Source organism: Trachurus japonicus, chromosome 9 (genome assembly GCF_045865225.1).
Source record: "Trachurus japonicus isolate A0001 chromosome 9, Traja_1.0".
Taxonomy (NCBI): domain Eukaryota; kingdom Metazoa; phylum Chordata; class Actinopteri; order Carangiformes; family Carangidae; genus Trachurus; species Trachurus japonicus.
In genome coordinates, this window is record NC_140915.1 from 15,880,108 (window position 1) to 15,897,809 (window position 17,702).

General features: G+C 42.0%; 1 protein-coding gene across 3 annotated transcripts in view; it reads left to right on the top strand.

Annotated features, from left to right (window-relative positions):
• susd2 (sushi domain containing 2) overlaps positions 1–17,702 on the top strand; it is a 36,165-nt gene that overhangs the window by 11,905 nt on the left and 6,558 nt on the right. For 2 of the 3 annotated variants that reach the window (XM_085786165.1, XM_085786164.1), the window contains exons 13-14: positions 6,276–6,372; positions 13,464–14,238. In XM_085786165.1, coding sequence (XP_085642291.1) covers positions 6,276–6,372; positions 13,464–13,515 — 149 coding nt within the window. In that variant the 3' untranslated portion in view covers positions 13,516–14,238. Of the gene's footprint in view, positions 1–6,275; positions 6,373–13,463; positions 14,239–17,702 lie in introns of those variants that run through there. The other variant, XM_085786163.1, reaches the window with a different exon arrangement.

Genomic DNA, 17,702 nt, shown 5'->3' on the forward strand with positions numbered 1-17,702 from the left:
CATCCATCCAGTTTGTCTTCTTCTTCCTCTCTGCATCGCTTTAATGAGCTACTGTTGAAACGGAGCCTGTCAGCAGCGGTGACACTAAGTCCCTTCCATCAGAAGTGGATCTCTGCATAAATATCGCCCATCATCACTAAAAGCCCCCCACCTGTTTGAGATGGATTATAACCTGCTGCTGCGCTTTGACTCCAGGAAGGGCGGTGATGATCAGTGTTAAAGGGAAAGTTCAACATTTTGGCAAATTGGCCCATTGCCATAATCCCTATAGTCTTAGCAGTAGGTTTGTTACCTTTAATTGTCGGTGCAAGCTATTTTTAGAACGGCGGAGCAGAGCCGTGAGCTGCTCAGAGCTACGCTACAGAGGCTCATGGGATTTCTTGGTTTCCCTCATCAAACTCATCAAATACAGAGGTTTTGCATGAATTTATCTCAAGAACAACTTGGTCTCGTAGTGTTTCATTATTATCTCATAGCGTGGTGAATGTGCAGGTCACAACTTGTCCACCAGAGCGTTTTGGAGTTGTTGGATTGTGTATTTGATGAGTTTGATGAGGGAAACCAAGAAATCCCATTAGCCTCCGTAGCGTAGCTCTGAGCAGCTCGCGGCTCTGCTCCGCCGTTCTAAAAACAGCTTGCACCGACAATTAAAGAGGAACTAAACCCCTAAACCACTTTTTTCTGCTGAAAACAAATGTATTTGGGTATAAGGTAGTGTTGTCAGTTGATTCTGGTCCAACTTTTGACATTTTAGTCAAAATATTTCAATTTGGTGTATTTTGTAGTAAAAATGTAGAGTGACTGCCCTCTATGGGTTGAAACACGGCTATTACAATCGAATTTTTCTATTGGCTGAGATGGAGGCAGATGACGTTTTGGAGGCAGCTTTCGTCACCGGCCACTAGCTCCCCGACCAATCAGCACCGGCTGCTGCCTGCCGCTAACGGTTGCTAGGCACTCTAGCTGCTCTGCTGCGGCTAACGGCTGCTAACAGCTGCCTGAACGGGAATCGTTAGTGCCGCCGGCGCTAACGAGCCGTTAACGAGCTAACGAGCCGGCGGATCAGCTGTAGATGCTGTGTCACGGCTCTGGCGTCCTCTCCTAGTAGTGTCCACGCTACTAGTGCTGAGTCGCTCGTTAGTAGCTCGTTAGCGCTAGCAGAAGTGTCGATGTGTGTTTATTACTTTTTTTTCTCTTTTGTGTGATTTCGCGGGTGTGAATGGGGCGCAGGGGGGAGGGGGGAGGGGGGATCGGAGAGCCCCTGGAGTGCCGCCCATAATCAAGGCATTTTTTGAATTTCAAGCTTAGAGCACGTCATCCAAAACTGAGGGGTTTAGTTCCCCTTTAAAGGTAACAAACCTACTGCTATGACTATACGAAATATGGCAATGGGCCAATTTGCCAAAATGTTGAACTATGCCTTTAACAGATCCATACAGACTGGGCCTGAGCAGGAGGCTTCAGGTGTATAAGATTAGTTTACTGAGTGTCACAGCAACCCAGGATGAGTATCAGACGCATACCAATAACATGATCCCCCCCCCCCACTTTAATGGAATTGTAATATTAATAGCCTTGCGCAGAGGAGAAGAAAGTGATTAAAGGAAAGGTGACAGCTGCCAGAGAGGGATAGAGCGATTTTTCACAGGAAAAGAGTGACGTGGGCTGCAAGACAAAGCCTGAGCCTCAAAGAGAGAGAGAGCAGTGGAAAGCAGAGAGACACAGAGAGAAGGAGACAGAGTTGGTTGGTAAATGCAGGTTGCGTAAAAGAAAGTTTTTGAAATGTCCTCCAAGATAAACATGGGAATCTAACCAGTCACGTTGCTGATACTTCACTGTCTTCATGTGGTCAACACTGCACTGTCACACCTTAAAACAATCCCTCTACCTCATTTGTCATCTTTAAATGGAAGAGAGAGCTCTGGAAATATGAAGAGATGCATTATAATCAAGTCCATCTCAAACTCCAGCGATCCACTCTCACAGTGTCAGAAGCACGGGAATGGAAAGCCTTCTCTTGAGTTTTGCGGTTGCACGCAGATTATTGACATATTCAATTATTGTTTCTGTGCTGTGGTGAGGTCCAAATCTGAATAACAAGTCTGTTGTTTACCAGCGCAGGCCACAACACTGCATTCTTGTCTTGAAGACTTTGGGATAATATTAAATGAGGGAACAAGTGGTGTACAAAATAATAAAATCACTGCTAACATATTTATCTTTTCCATCTTAGTCAGAAAGAAAACAAATTCACTCTCTGTGAGGACAATGTGTTTTATAGTTTTTTATTTTAATGTGGATTCTTTTAGACTTGTGAAGTTTAAACAAAGCGGACGGCTGGAAGCTTCTGAAATGTTTCTGAGGATCATCAGACGGGGATGGAGCCGCACTGAATCTGAATCTCCAACATTTTAGGATGAAGCTGCAGTTAATACCTCTGACACACAATGGCTACTGATCATCTTGGTTTCACCTTCATCTTCGCAATCATCTACAACCATCGTGCTGCAGTTAAATCAACTCCTCAAAGTAGTGGTTCCCAATTTGCTCTGACTAGGAGTACTAAAGGAGTCTCTAAACAGCAGCATGTTGGTGTTAAAGAGAAAAACGACTGACACACACACATGCGATGACACATTTCAGCACCACAATCACCAATAAACTCTCACGAAGTAAACAGGGGAAACACAAAGGATAGAAACAACAGGCCAAATAAGGAAATGAATCACAGTGTAATTAAAATCACAATATGGCCAAGAGCAATGTCTAAATCTTTTGATAATAGTTAAATGTGTCAACATTATTGTTCATTGTTGGCGCCACAAGTGTTGCTGTGTGCTACTGCAGAGACGCCACGGCCACTGAATCATATTCTCAAGACATAAAGGGACAAAGGGTCCCAACGAAAAGCTCATCATCAATTTAATATTGTAAGTGATAAAGAAAAGCAAATATTACCAATCCAAATGAACTCATATGTCCTAAATGCAGTATCTGCTCATACAATTGCAATGTGTTTGTTTTTTTTCAGGGGGGGATATACTAGGTTCAAGGTTCAAGGTTTCTTTATTAGTACCAGACGGTAAATTTGTTGTGCAGACGGGAACTCAGCAATCCCAATATAAAAAGACAGACAAATCACACAATAGAAGAATAATACAATCATCCCCCCAAAAATAAATATAAATAAATATTATAGATATAGTGCAGCTGTAAAATAATAGACATGATGAAGGTACATTGACACATTGATGTGAAGCTGCTGGCTAACACTTGGCTAACAACAAACAAACAAACCGTTGGAATAAATGAATGGGTGATGGGATGGTCAGATTTCTTAATCAACCCTACTAATAAAAACCAAGCCTGAACATTAACAATTTTAATGTGAAACAGCATCCAGGTAAAAACAATCAAACTGGACAGTTGGTGTTTGCTGAAGCTCATCAGCTCATCTCATTAAAAAGACCAGTGATGAGCAGCGTCGATGTTGCACAAGCCACTTTAAATCGACCAGATTCGTGTATGTGAGGAATGTAACTGGGAAATTAGATCACAGAAATAGACTGTAAGTGTGAAATTAAACTTTTTGACTATGATTACATTAAAAAAGATGAAATAGGGTTTGATCAAAATTGTACACAGATTTACACACAAGGCCTCGGGGTCCCAGACTGTAAGAAAGTTTAGATATTGAAGCTGATTTCTTTGGATGACGTTACCTCCCAGAGCTGCTGCTGCGTTTGGACTTTATAACCATGAACTCCTTGGAGGTTGTCCGTCTATCTCTGAGCCACGGATCGAGCCAAAGAGTCTGGTCTAGAGACGAGAGGGACACGAGGTGGTGCGTTCGAGTGTGTTTGTGCAACTGTGTGCTTGTTAAGTTTGTGCATGAAAGACGAAGTTCACCGTCTGACGCATGGTTCAAATTCCAAGAATACATGCACCCATCACATTAAGTCAGACAGGGTGAGATACACATATCAGATGACAGCAGTAGCTTCGCGCAGAGACACACAGTTACCAGGGAGAGGAGGGAAAAAAAATATCAACAGAATTATTTTAAGATGATATCAGCCCTGACAAAAAAGCACATCTCTATCTTAAGAAATGCTTTATGTGATAAGAGTGTTGCTAAGGGGTAGATGGGCGTGGTGGGGTTATGGAAACAGTCCTGGGTTTCTGATCGGTATCGTCTGTTTGCAATTTCTTTGTGAGATAAACACTGGGAAAAGGAGTGAATGACGATGAGTTGGACCGCTGCAGGAATAACGTGTAAAACGGCCTTCGCTTTTATCCACTTGAATCCATGCAGAGACAGTGGAGATGTGTTGCATGTTTGAATTGTGTTCTCCGTTAGCTCCAGTTATTCCAGTTGTGTCACTCACAGGAAACATAGCGGTCCAACCTGAGAGCTACTGCTCCCTGGAGCTTCACTGTTTGATCAATGCAGGTCGGTTTAGTGGAGTAATGAGATAGCTTTGGGATTTTGCCAGCACATAAAAAAACAAGGAGGAAGGTGAATGTTAGACCCAATCGACTGCCAGATCCTTACATGCTCCCAGTACGATTATTGTCTGGGCAGCTTCACGTACCGATGCCGTACGGCCTCGGCGTCCAACGGTTTGATGCCAACGTTGCTGCATCCAAGGCCTGGCCGTGGTGTGGTGGTGAAACTGATTGGTTTAGAAACTTTAGGGGATATTTTGTACCCTGTCGGTGTGGTGGGCTTTGTGTGCATTTGTGTTTGATGTTCCCAAGCATTTTAAAGGACCTCACAAGCCTGACACTTGACGTACCATACATCGATGCATTCAGAGGATATTTGTACTGTACTTCTACTCCGATAGATGTTCCTTGTAACGTCTGTCTGTGTGTGCACTCGATTTCCTTAAAAAAACAGCTCCTGGCTATGTGTGATGTACTGTATGAACAGGGACATGGATTGGAGATCGCTGCGGTGAAATTGCCAAGACCGGAGGAAACTTCCAGATGCTCGAATTTAATCTAATCAAAATATTACCTAAGCAAGTGCAAACAATGTCAAGGCAACTGCTGGGGGAAAATCCAGCGAGTCGACGTCGTATCAGTCCGTCCAGCTTTGTGCTTGATTTGTCTTTATCTGAAGCCAATGTATCGTTTTACGTTTTGTTTGATCCCTTTGTTAATTATAAAGATGAATTAACTGGCAGGACACAGTGGCTCTGTGTGGGATTGCAGTGCATGAGGCACAATGTGTCAACAATGTTTTCGTATCAATGTGGAATAGGCAATTTCTAATCAATTTCTGCTTTAATTCCTAAATTCATCCGTTTGGATAGTGACAGGAAAATCTCCTGTAATTCGCCACAGTTGAGTGTAAACGTTATCAGTCCTTCTACATCTGCATGAGTGCTTGTATGAAACTGTGCTGAAACATAAGATGCCAGATGTAAGAAGGAGCATTAAAGGTCCAGTGTGTAATATTTGTCAAGGTTTATTGTTAAAATCTGAATATACTACCCATGAATATATTCGTATCAGTGTATAATCGCTATAATATAAAATGAAATTGGTTTGGTTTTCGTGGCCTTACAATTCTTCTGCACCGCCATGTTTGTACGGCAGCCCGAACGGAAAATCCAGCCAATCAGAGAGCGCGTTACACAAGTTTCGCGTTTATAAATAAACCAACGAAGAATGAGTAGGAAACAGCAGACATATCGTAAAATGGTTTAGATCTAGAATCTGAATGCTGGATATACACACTGGACCTTTAAGGCTATGGATGAGACCAAAAATGAGACAAACAAAATGTTTTATGTACTTGTGTTACAGTATGTCTCCAATCACATTTACCCATCCACATCTACTGTGGTGTATCCTGTAGTTCACAGGCTTTTTGTAAACAGTCATACAATATGACTTTCACAGAATAAAACCCGCCTCATTTGGTCGAACAAGTTTTTCACCACGATCCTTTATTTACCCAAATGAAACTGACTCAACAGGCATAGTCAATTTCAGACACACCTCAAGCTGCTACACCCATCCTTAATTTTGGAGCTTGAACATACACACACACACACACACACACACACATAGCACTGAGCAGTTGCCCCAAGAGACCATGAGTGTTTATTGATCTTTGTTCTTTGGTATTCCCCCATGTCCTCACTTCCAATAACAGTGCCTGGGACAAAAGACATGGGGGAATGACTTATTCAAAACGACCAGTGGTTGATGACAGTGACTAATTCTGCTTTGCTGTGTTTTTTTTTCTCTCTTGTCTGCAGACGACAATGTGGGGTTTGTACTCGGCGCTATCGGTTCGCTTTCGGCGCTGGTCACGATGGGAGTAATGATCAAACTGCACAACAGGAAAACAGACAGGTGGGTTACACATGGTTCACCTCACAGAAAAATCAATCCCTTTACTCCGCTGGTACTCCCAAATGCAATTAAGGACACGAGAAATATAAAATAATTAAATATTAAATCAGCGTTTGCACTTGTAATTCACTTGATTGCTGCTGCAGATTGATTCTTCCTCTTCATTTATTGGTATTTCTTTTTCTTTTCTTTTATATCACTGGCTGCATTGATGCCACTGAGTTCGCCCTAAGATGTTTAATATAGGCAACTAACAAACTGAGATATTACCTCAGTAAAATAAAAATTTAAATAGTTTCAGCTGGTGTATTTGAGGTATAATTCATTATAACACCTGTGGTTACTATTGTAACATCAAGTCTTTGGGCGTAAACTCTCCCTGACCAGCTACTGGTCCATGTGTTCACACAGTGCAGGCAAACAAGCTCGTGCTGTTTTAATGATGACATCAGGCAATAAAAAATCCTGCTCATATTACACATACGTTAATCGCAGTCGATTTCACAAGTAGTTTTCCACAGAAAAGGGAGTTGGTTACCTTTAGTGAGAAGTTGGGCGCCGTGCAGCCAGGCGTCTGCAGCGCTTCATCTAACAGCTCGTTGTGACTCGTGCTTCTTGATGGAAATGACCCGTGTTTTGTTTAGTTCAGTTTTGTAAACACGTTTTTGACAAATGAACGTTGGTCAGCGCATACATTGCAACTCTGTTTACAGTATTTCACAATAAAAGCCTCCCAGTGTTTCCATGAAGTTGAAGACTTGATGTGAATCGGGGGCAACAGCAGCAGGTGTTTGCATCAACACAGACTTAAGACACTTGAAATAGTCAACAGTGATCAGCGATGTTGAAACCAATGCGTGAAATATCTATAGCAATGTACATAATGTATAATATAAAGGCACTGTGACTCTGGTAACAACAGAAATGACCATATAGACATGTTATTAGAAATACCAACCTTATACAACATGCAGCCATATTTAATTTAAATATAAAAAAACAGGATTTGATTCCTGAAAATCTTGGGTTGTAACTTTGAAGCCAGAATAAAACCAGTTCTAGAGTCAATCTAAAAACCTCTGTCTCTCCAGACTGCTGCAGCAACGATGTGTTTTTATTGGGCGACCTGGAAGTTGGCACCGCCCTGGTTCCCTCTGCAATTTTGTAATTGCGTTATTGCAGAAAATAAGCTCTGCGACAAGTGTTAATGATAGTTACGCGTTGCGGTCAGTGAAATGAATTTCACAAATCAACACCAATTTTATGATTTTTGAAGAAGTAAAAGTCAAATGTTTGGCTATAAATGAACCGCACCACGGTCTGGTTGCCACATCATCACCACCACTGGACTTGTACTGTAATTTGACCCAGCGTGCATAATATTTCTACATGACACCATCCTTTTATAAAATGACTAATACTTAGCGAGAGTGAAAACACAACAAAGCTGTAAAGACGGACTCGTCATCATGTTTGACCTTTCTCATTTCGCCACTTGTTGGCAACTTTTCCTTTTAATTTTCTAAATTATTGGGAGTGAGGTACTTAATGACATATTTTATGTTGTAGAACAAAATGTGACATTGTCTTGAACTCGTTGTTAACCACAGTTCTTAAGCATTTAACTACAAACCTACTGAAAAGATCCTTCACCTCTGGGACGAGGGAACAGGAAGTACAAAAATGGATTTTAGGGTAAAAAAAGAACAAACGCTGAGTTATGACACAAATAATGGCTTGTTTTTTGTTAAGCGGGCCTCCAGCTATTGCCATATGTCTTTCATTCTGTCTTTGACTATATAGATTATACGTTAGAAATAGGAGGCCCTTGTTATCTTGTGAAAACCGGTGCATAGCTAGAGGTCTTCTTCTCCTCCCAGTTCCTCCCAACAGACAGACAAACCCTTTGTGCTGCTGCAACAAAGACACACAAACACGAAAGTAATGAATCCCACCCACCTCTGTTTGATGTCCGACATGTCTCGGGCCTCCTAAACGTCACTCATAATAATTTCTCTTTCTGATGTGAGCAGACCGAATAAACCCACACACCCTGTGGGTTCACAGTGCAGCAGGCCAGAGGAACAAGAGGCTAACGGTGCTACTAGCTCCTGGGCGTATGCAGGCTAATTAAAGGACTGTTTTATGGCCTCATAGACTCATAGACTTTATTTGGGCTTTCCCCCACCATAACGACAGCAGGGGAGGAAAAGGGGGGAAAAAATGGATGTAAGGAGTCAAGAGTCACATCCTCGCTCCCTGCAGCACATGCAGCGATGAAACTGCGTGTGTTTTCAAGTCGTAAGGGCAAAGAGCGAACCCACACACACAGACACACACATACACACACACCTGCCCTTCGCTCTCCGAGCCTTGATCACGGGAGGCCAGGTGTAAAAAGAGATGAAGAGTGTCAGAAGGTCTGCAGATGTGAGGACGGTGAGCTCACACAAACGACATGCTGATACACATGCTAGCCAGGACACACACACACACACACACCGACACACACAGACACACACCAGGAGCCAGGATACATACTCTGCATACAGTAGCCAAAATGTGTGAAAAGAAACCTTACACATTCCTTGCGTGTGAGCGGTCTCACCAGCATGCAGACACACACACACACACACACATGCACACGCACACACACATGCACAAACACACATGCACACACTCCCGTATCAACAAGTGCAGACACATTGATTCCTCCCAAACATCAGAAGCATAGCAGGATGGAAGTAGTGGGGGTCTTACTGTGTTTCAGATCAAGTCTGGGTTGCGTGTCTGGAGGAAAGAAGCAATGATACTGCACAACTGTGTGTGTACATGTGTGTGTGTGTGTGTGTGTGTGTGTGTGTTTATGTGCGACAGGTAGATAGTGTGGTGTGGGCCTCTTGCGCCTCGGTTCCCTGTGTCTCAGACTCAGACTTGCAGGGGTACTTTCCACATCTAGGATTACTCTGCAGGTTTCAACAGGCCGACTGGCAGCTCCCCACAGCAGCAGGAAAGTCATTACACCTTCGGATGTGTGTGTGTGTGTGTGTGTGTGTGTGTGTGTGTGTGTGTGTGTGTGTCTGTGTGTCTGTGTGTGTGTAGGGGAATAGACACTGTCATGTCTATTCCACTTCTCCTACATGACACATCAAAAAGGAGAGGGGTGGGGGGCTTTGTCTGAAGCTGGCAGGGGGTTCAAAATAGACTGAAGGAGAGAGGAAGGACAGAGACATAACACACTTAGGTAACAATGTATCAACACACAACAGTACTGTACCAGGAAATTGTTGTTTATTTGTGTATCGGAAAAAATATTATATAAATGGGGCTCACAATTACAAATTAGAAAAACAGCAACACTGAATGAATAAAGCCGGAGGGTTAGTGGTGCTGCACTGTGGAGGCTTCTTTCAACATTTCATTACTTCAGTCACTGATAGTGATCTCTGAGTCACTTATAGTTCACTTCAATTCAAGTGAATCATAAAAAATAATAATAATCAAAAAGGCCAGGTGGGTAATGAAATTTTCCCTTCCCATCTTATAAAGGTGTTGTTGTTGTTGTCCCCGGGCTTTTTAGAGCTGCAGACAAACCACATGAACGTCATCACCAGCTTCATGTTATTTTTCAAATGAATATTTTAGACAGGTATTTAGTAATTATTTGATTACAGTAGTAATAAAATGTTGGCAAACTTGTTAAATGTTTGTTTCATTACTGTAGAGCAGCAAAACAGACACCCAGGAAGACAAACACTATCACAATATACAGAAATGATTGAACCCATTGGATTTACATGGAAAGGTGTCGTCTTGAGTGAACAGCAGGATGAAGACGACTTAATCAACACAAACTGTCATTGAACCAGAACGTTGAGTGGTGGATTCATGGCTCAGACACTTTGTTGTTGTGATTTTTTGCGGTTCATTACTTTGTTAGAGAACAGCGTGTTACGTTATAGTACTGAAACACTGAACAGTTGGTCGTGCATTCCCGTCATGCCAATGAAGGGTTTGGAGAACTTTCAGAGTCATCAAAATGCTTTAGGAGTTCCAGGGGGGGTCCGGCTGGCAACGGATTTTCATATACATAATGGCGGCGGATAGAGTTCACTTTTGAATCGTCCAAAACACACACTATGAAACATCCAGATACCTCCATACTGCTCGTCTGTACTGACCTAAGTGTCCTGAAGCCGCCACATGAAAAAATTGTTTGGAAAGAATTAATTTGATCTCTGTTTTCAGTGGCTCTGTTGATGTTTGTGCGCATGCGCGAGATTTCCTGCAAGATGTTCGTTCATCGTTGTAAACCATTGGATGTGTGATGTCAACATGGAAGAACATGATCTCGCAGAAAATCTCGCTTCTTCATGTGGTGTCTTCAGGACACTTGGGTCAGTACAGACGAGCAGTATGGAGGTATCTGGATGTTTCATAGTGTGTGTTTTGGACAATTTAAAAGTGAACTCTCTCTCAGCCGCAATTATATGAAAATCCGTTGCCAGCCGGACCCCCCCTGGAACTCCTAAAGCATTTTCATGACTCCTAAAGTAGGGCCCGACCGATTTATCGGCAAGCCGATTAAATCGGCCAATTATAGCCTGTTTGAGAATAATCAGTAATCGGCCAAAACTCGCCGATTGTCGCCGATATATTCAGAAATAAAATGCAGGGAATAAGACAGAGTGACTGATCTGGAGCAGGACCATGAGCTGGACACGTTCCGCCATAGTCACACACACACACACACATCACAACACAGCTTATGAACAACTTGATTAACTGTTAACTGTCTCAAAACCAGTGTTGCCAGTGTCCTTTTTTTTTTTTTTTTTTTTACCGGGGTGATTTAATTAATTAATGCTCATGACCCCGGCCGTGTTGGGTCCGAGATTCAACAAGCCGGTCGGGTTTTACCGTAATTACAGGCAGTATGCCCGTTTATCACCAATAAACACAGTAGCCTAGCTAGAGGAGGTAGGTAGGTAGGTGAGTGAGTGACTGGAACAACATTGGAAAAAGTCGCTTTTGATTAAAAAAAAAAAAGAGAGAGAGAGAGAGAGAGACCTGCTGTGCCACGTAAAAAAAAACAACAACAAAAAAGTGTCACGTTAATACAATTTTAAAACTTTATTTAAAAAAAAATAATCGGCCGATTAATCGGTTATCGTATTTTTTTCCCCCTAATAATCGGCATTGGCCCCAAAAAATCCATATCGGTCGGCCCTATCCTAAAGTTCTCCGAACCCTTACTTTGCACGACAGTAGAGTAGAAAGTTGCTGAATTGTCGCTTTTGGGTGAAGTATCCCTTTAATATAGCTTCTGTCTCTGCGCTGACATGTGAACTCAGCAGTCAGTGAAGGGGTTAACGTGGGAAACATGCACACTCCAACAAGTCTGAAGGCAAAAGGAAAAAATAATCATTATCATTCACATTCAGCCATTCACACAAGCTATTAAGAAGTACCAGTGCTATTAGTTAGAGCTTAGATTAACATACTGTAGAATGAGATGAAACAAAACAACAACCAGCAACTTGACAATCACTGTGTGACATCTTTCTGCTGAGCTTTGGCTCAAAACCCCTCATGGCACAATGAACTTGACACACTCAGGTGAAGAGAACAATCAGCACTTAACGATACAGTGCATTTTGATGCTTGTTTTGTAATGATACTTGCTCTGTAAAAACAATATGAGTGTCAGTCTATATATAAGATAAGATGAGCCTTTATTGTCCTCTGAGGTGGAGAAATTTGTCTTGGGCATTCGAAAGATATAGACAGATACATAAAATCAATAAATAGTTGCCGGCATACATATATATTTGTGTGTGTGTGTATGTAACTATTATTTTTGGTAAGGTCAGATGAAGCCCATATTTTGCTTCTGCAGCCTGACTTGGCAGATATCGTCCAAGATTATGGCGTATTTAAGATGAAATTTCCTCTTTATGTTTTTGCTGACAGTTTGAGTTGTAGAAGAGAAACACAAACAGGAAATGTCACTGTATAACTTAGGAATATCTTCAGTAACTTTGACGAACTGCAGACTGTCATATTAGTTTTAGCTGAACTTTATTGTACAGTTTTCCAGAAGTAGAGGTCTGTAGATTTAGTTTCTCATCTCTTTCAGTTGATATACATTTATCAAGGCGATGCAAAGCGAGTTTATTTGTATAGTCCAGTTTGTACAACTGTTTGTCACAAAGACCCTCACATCTACTGAGGAAAAACTCCCAAGAAAACCCTCAACAGGGAAAAAACGGGAGAAACCTCAGGGTGAGCAACAGAGGAGGCGTCCCTCACCCAGGACGGGCAGATGTGAAATACATATTGTGTACAGACAAGAAAACCGTTTACCACATGGAATATGGGAAAACATGGAAATGAAAGGAGTCTTTTTGTCGTCGGTCTGGAGAAGAGGAACAATTATAAAGACCAAGAACTCTTTTGAAGAGTATTGTTTTAAGATGGACTATGAGATGCCAGTCTATCTTTTTAGGAATCCACACATTGTGTTGTAATTAAACAGCCATTAATCAAATACTTACATAGTGAAAACATGTATTTAATCAGAGTCACTGCTTGTTCCCACACTGTAAAACAAGACAAGACCAATGCGTCACTGTTTCAAAAACCATGGGAGAGCTCAGTACCACTGCCCTTTAACATTTATGTCCCTGTTTTGCAAGTGTCCTTAATAGGTTTTATATGCACTGTTAATAAAACACTATTAATTTGAACAGTAAAGTGCTGTTATTAAAAATTCAGTTGGCGTTGATCCTTCCTTGCCCTGATGCAAGGTCACCAGACAGCTTTCCTGCTCTCAGTTTGGATTAAACAAGCGTTCCCCATTACTGCACTTATTCAACTCCCATGGTGCAGCAGGACAAGCTGCCTCGATGGCTATTTACCCCAAAACAGCTTTGCAAAGGTGAGGATAAGCATCTTCAATTGAAGGACATGTCTAGAAACCAGATGGAGCGTAAAAAAATATGATTGACGGTTATTAGTTGGTTAATTCTCGACTTCTAAAACTTGTTTCAGTGAATCTTCTTTCATTTGTGGTTTTCTCTTTTTTTCAGAGAGAGGAAAGAGAAAGGAGACCAGATCGCGATCCAAGAACTGACTTGCTAAAACCAAAAGAAGTCCTTGCGGATTATGGATCATGCCACTACACAGTGAAAGCCTCAACTCCGCGGCCTATGGCAGCATATATATATTTAGCTGAGCATTTGGAAATCAAATGCAGTCATGTTGTTTCGTTTGAACGTCGGTCTTCTCTTGACCTGTTGACCTTATCAGGAAAACCTCAGGCGGTAGTTAGGCTTTCAGCATGTTGTTTGGCCCCATGTTTTCCCCTCTTGTTTAGGTTGGAAAACCTCCAGGTTGTGGTAAATGGTGCATGGGGTGAGGATTGAGGGTATTGAAGTAAAGGAAAAATGTCACGGTTGTTTTTATATTCCCGTTTTGCATGACTGATCGCCCGATCTTCGCTAGAGAGAGAACTGTGTAAATACTACGAAGAGATATCATCATTACAATCAACACTCACTTCTCCTGTTCAGTTTAAAATAGGACCAGATGTGTTCATATTCATGTCAGTCGTGAAGCAAACCTGATCATTCTCTGGTTGAAAGACTTTGAACTCGCATGCAGTCTTTGTGTGGGTTCACAGCCTTCAGTCAAACGAAGGGTTTTGCTGAGTGACTGAGCCAGAAAAATCCACAAATGTTACAGAAAGGTCACCCCTGTGCTGTATCAACTTAGTTTTCCTTCTGCTGTTGCATACCTGTATGTTAAAGCAATGACTGAATGAAACATCTTTTAAATATTTCAAATAAAAGATGATAAATAATGGTGCAGATTCAAGATGTGTGCTTTTTTTATTTATTTATAACGATCACGTACAGTATTCAACATAAAACTACAAAAATAACATATTCAACAACATGCATCTACAAGAAAACATACAATACATCACATCAAAACATATATTCAGTATACTACATACTGTATCTCTCAACTTTTAATACATGCACCATAAATTCACATCATAACTCAAATTAATAAATGATGAATAAAGTAACTCACTCTATTGTACCACCGGAGTAAAAACAGACTTTGAGAATAAAGTCATAAATTTACAAGAATAAAGACATAAAATTTACGAGAATAAAGTCATACATTTCCTACGAGAAAAAAGTCATAACATTATGAGAATAAAGTCGTAAATTTACTTTTCGAAGTTTGTGATTTTTTTATTTGTCAATGTGGCCCAATACTCCGTTGTACTATTGCAACCCAAAAAACAAAAACAAAAGAAAACAAAAACATTTTTGTGTGCTTTTATTTTAAAGGAATGTAATTGTGTGTGTTAATTTGTGAGGTTGTGACTGTCTGGAAGCTCAAAAAAAAAAAAGAATCGCTTTGAGGCAGCAGGTATGCATCATCTGGCGCGGCCGCCTGCCCCCTCGGACAGACCGTCATCTCGTGTTACCCATGCGGCCTTCTTCTCCACTTTGAACCTGACTCGCTTCTCCTTTTTCCTAAACAAAGCCCTCGCGGGGGTAAGAGGAAACAGAGTGACAGGGTCCCGTGTGGCTGATCCTCAGGAGTGATAGGTGGGGGTCCAGCTGAGGAAGAAGAAGAAGAAGAAGAGGCCTTCTTGTTGGAGGCTAATTGAAATAACCTGGCCTGCTGGACCTGCAGAGCTTTGAAGTTGTTCGCTGCATGTGAACACTGTTTCCTAACTAGCTGTTGTGCAACGCTGTATCCGTTACCAGCTCCTGCAGACACTGGAGTGCTGCTGCTGCTGCTGCTGCTGCTGCTGCTGCTGCTGCTGCTGCTGCTGCTCCGCCTTTTGGGGCCCTATTGTTTTTCACATTAAAAAAACATCAGTGTTCTTTATGAGCATGAATAACTGCACACATGCACCCACTTTGGCTCGCACTGTTACCTGCTAATGGGACTTGTCCTGATGCCCACGCTAAGGACAAGTAAAAACCTTCCCCCCCTCCTGTGCGTCGTCGCCGCCTGAGGTCTTTCTCTACTGTATCGGCTCAGATTTGACTCACTCACTGTATAATCTCCTAACTGAGTGCAAATTTCCCTGCTTTCATGTGTCAGTCAGTGCTTACAAGAGAGGCAATGGAGCAAGCTGCTGCGTCTGTTTGCAGAGTCAGATGCTGATTAATTGCGTACGGATGAAAGTGGAAGGGTTTTTCATCTCTGTGGGGGCCTGTTCTAACCCCCGAATGTTTACGCTCGCTTATCATCCCAACAACCCGGCGTAATTAGTTCAATCAAATTCAAACACAAGTAAATGCTAATGTGTTCTGTGGAAGCCTGTTGCTTTCACGTGGGACTTTTCCCATTTCTCAGATCTGCCCCACATCCCTGGATTATGAAGAAAAGGCTTCTGAAGTGGCTTTTGGATGAGGCTTTTGTTTTGGGTGTGCTTCTTCTTTTTTTTGTTTCTTGTCATCTCCAGCTTTGCAGGTGTGCTTTGTCCCTTACCTCTTAATACCTCACGGTTTAGCAGCGTCTTCTGATGTTAACTCCTAATTTTAAGGCGGAGGTTGAAATAAAGATTGGTTTCAGGATTAAGGTGTTTGCCCAAACACAGACTTTTGTGTTTGTGTTTGTCAGTGGCAACATGAACACTTAACGTTGGGGGGGAAGATTCTTTTTAGCAAAGTCAGCTAATCCTGAAATAGATTAAAAGGCAATCTTGATTTTTATACTTTATTTTTATATGCCTCTTTTTCAAATATGGCACAATCCTAAACCAAATAACTCATATCACAAAGTCAAAATCCAATGACAGGCTTGAAGCTGTTGCAATATGCAGCATTAATATGCACATATACACATCCATATACTGATACAATGAAAATAAATGTAAACTAAGGACTAAAGTATTACACATAATCAGCAGATAAGTGCACAAAATATGATTTTACATTACTTTTATCTAATATATCCTCAGTGTTATGCATTTTATCTCCACATTTTTAAACTTCTTGAATCGTATTTTGGTCCTGGCGTGTCGCCCTTATTCCAATTTCCTGTGATTTGCTTCAGTGCTGTGATTCAAAAGATCCTAAATAAATATGCACAGATTTAATTTACTTGGATCTTAAGCAAAGTTGACAATCTTTTCAAAGCTATTGGCACGGCAGGCAGCCCACAATCCACAGCCCGCCGTCCGACCCCAGAGCTGCGCCTCAGCTCCTGTGGGGACTTCTATACTGTAGCAGTGGTCCTTCAAAAACAAACTTCTCTCGACGTTAACACTCAGTAGAACTTTATCACTCACAGGCCAGCTACTAGTCCACCACCACCACCACCACCCCACCCCAACCCCCACCCGTCCTCGCTCCTCAGTCATCAACATCAGAGGCTGAACTTCATCCCCCGAGGCACTGTAATCCACTCAGCGACCAGCAGCCGTCAGGACCCAAGGCTCATTTTTCATTGGAGTCAGTTCTTTTTATAATGGAGCACGTCATTCACGCAGGCCACAGAAAAGGCAGATACCTCACTTTACTACACCACAGATGAGCGTAGCAGAGCAAAACAGACCCAGCATGCCCCACAGTCCACCCATACAGATGTTCAGACCATGCCCAACACAGGAAGCCATTAAAGAGCAAATCAATCAGTCAGCACTGTGGAAACCAGGGGGCAGGGGAGGAGGTGGAGGAGGTGGGGGCAAACCTCCATGGAAAGCTGGTGTGTATGTGTGTTGGGGGGGCACATTGCCAGCAGAGTGAAATGCACTACGCAGCTTGTACCAAATATAAATTCATTGTAGGCTCTTGGAAACTTGGTGTTTTCATAAACATGAGAACTGGGTAGCGATTTCCCGATTTTGGAGCGATTCAAATGCAAAACAGCGGAGGGCACTGACAAAGGGGCATAAATAAGGAATTGTTGGCGTTATCCTTTTTATTTGCCTCGAGGGGGAATATTTTCAAAGCTCGATCTCATCCCAAGGAATCATTTCCGTGGTGTTAAGTCTCAAACGGCAGCCCACCCCGTCTCCTGATTTCTCAACAGAAAGGGATACAAACCATTCTCAAAATGACGCTTTTATGCACGGATCAACTGCTCTCATGAATAAAGATTTGCATCGTGGCGCAGCAGGCAAAGATGAAGTTGTGCTCCGTCCTGGTTGTTTGTATGTTTTTTTTTTTTTTGCCTTGAAGAATTTCAGCTCTTAAACGCACACAATCTGTTTTTTTTTGTGTGTGTTTTTTTTCTCCTCCTGTGATCCTGCTTCTCTTTTTAACCAAGAATGACTGCAACCTGCCAACCCG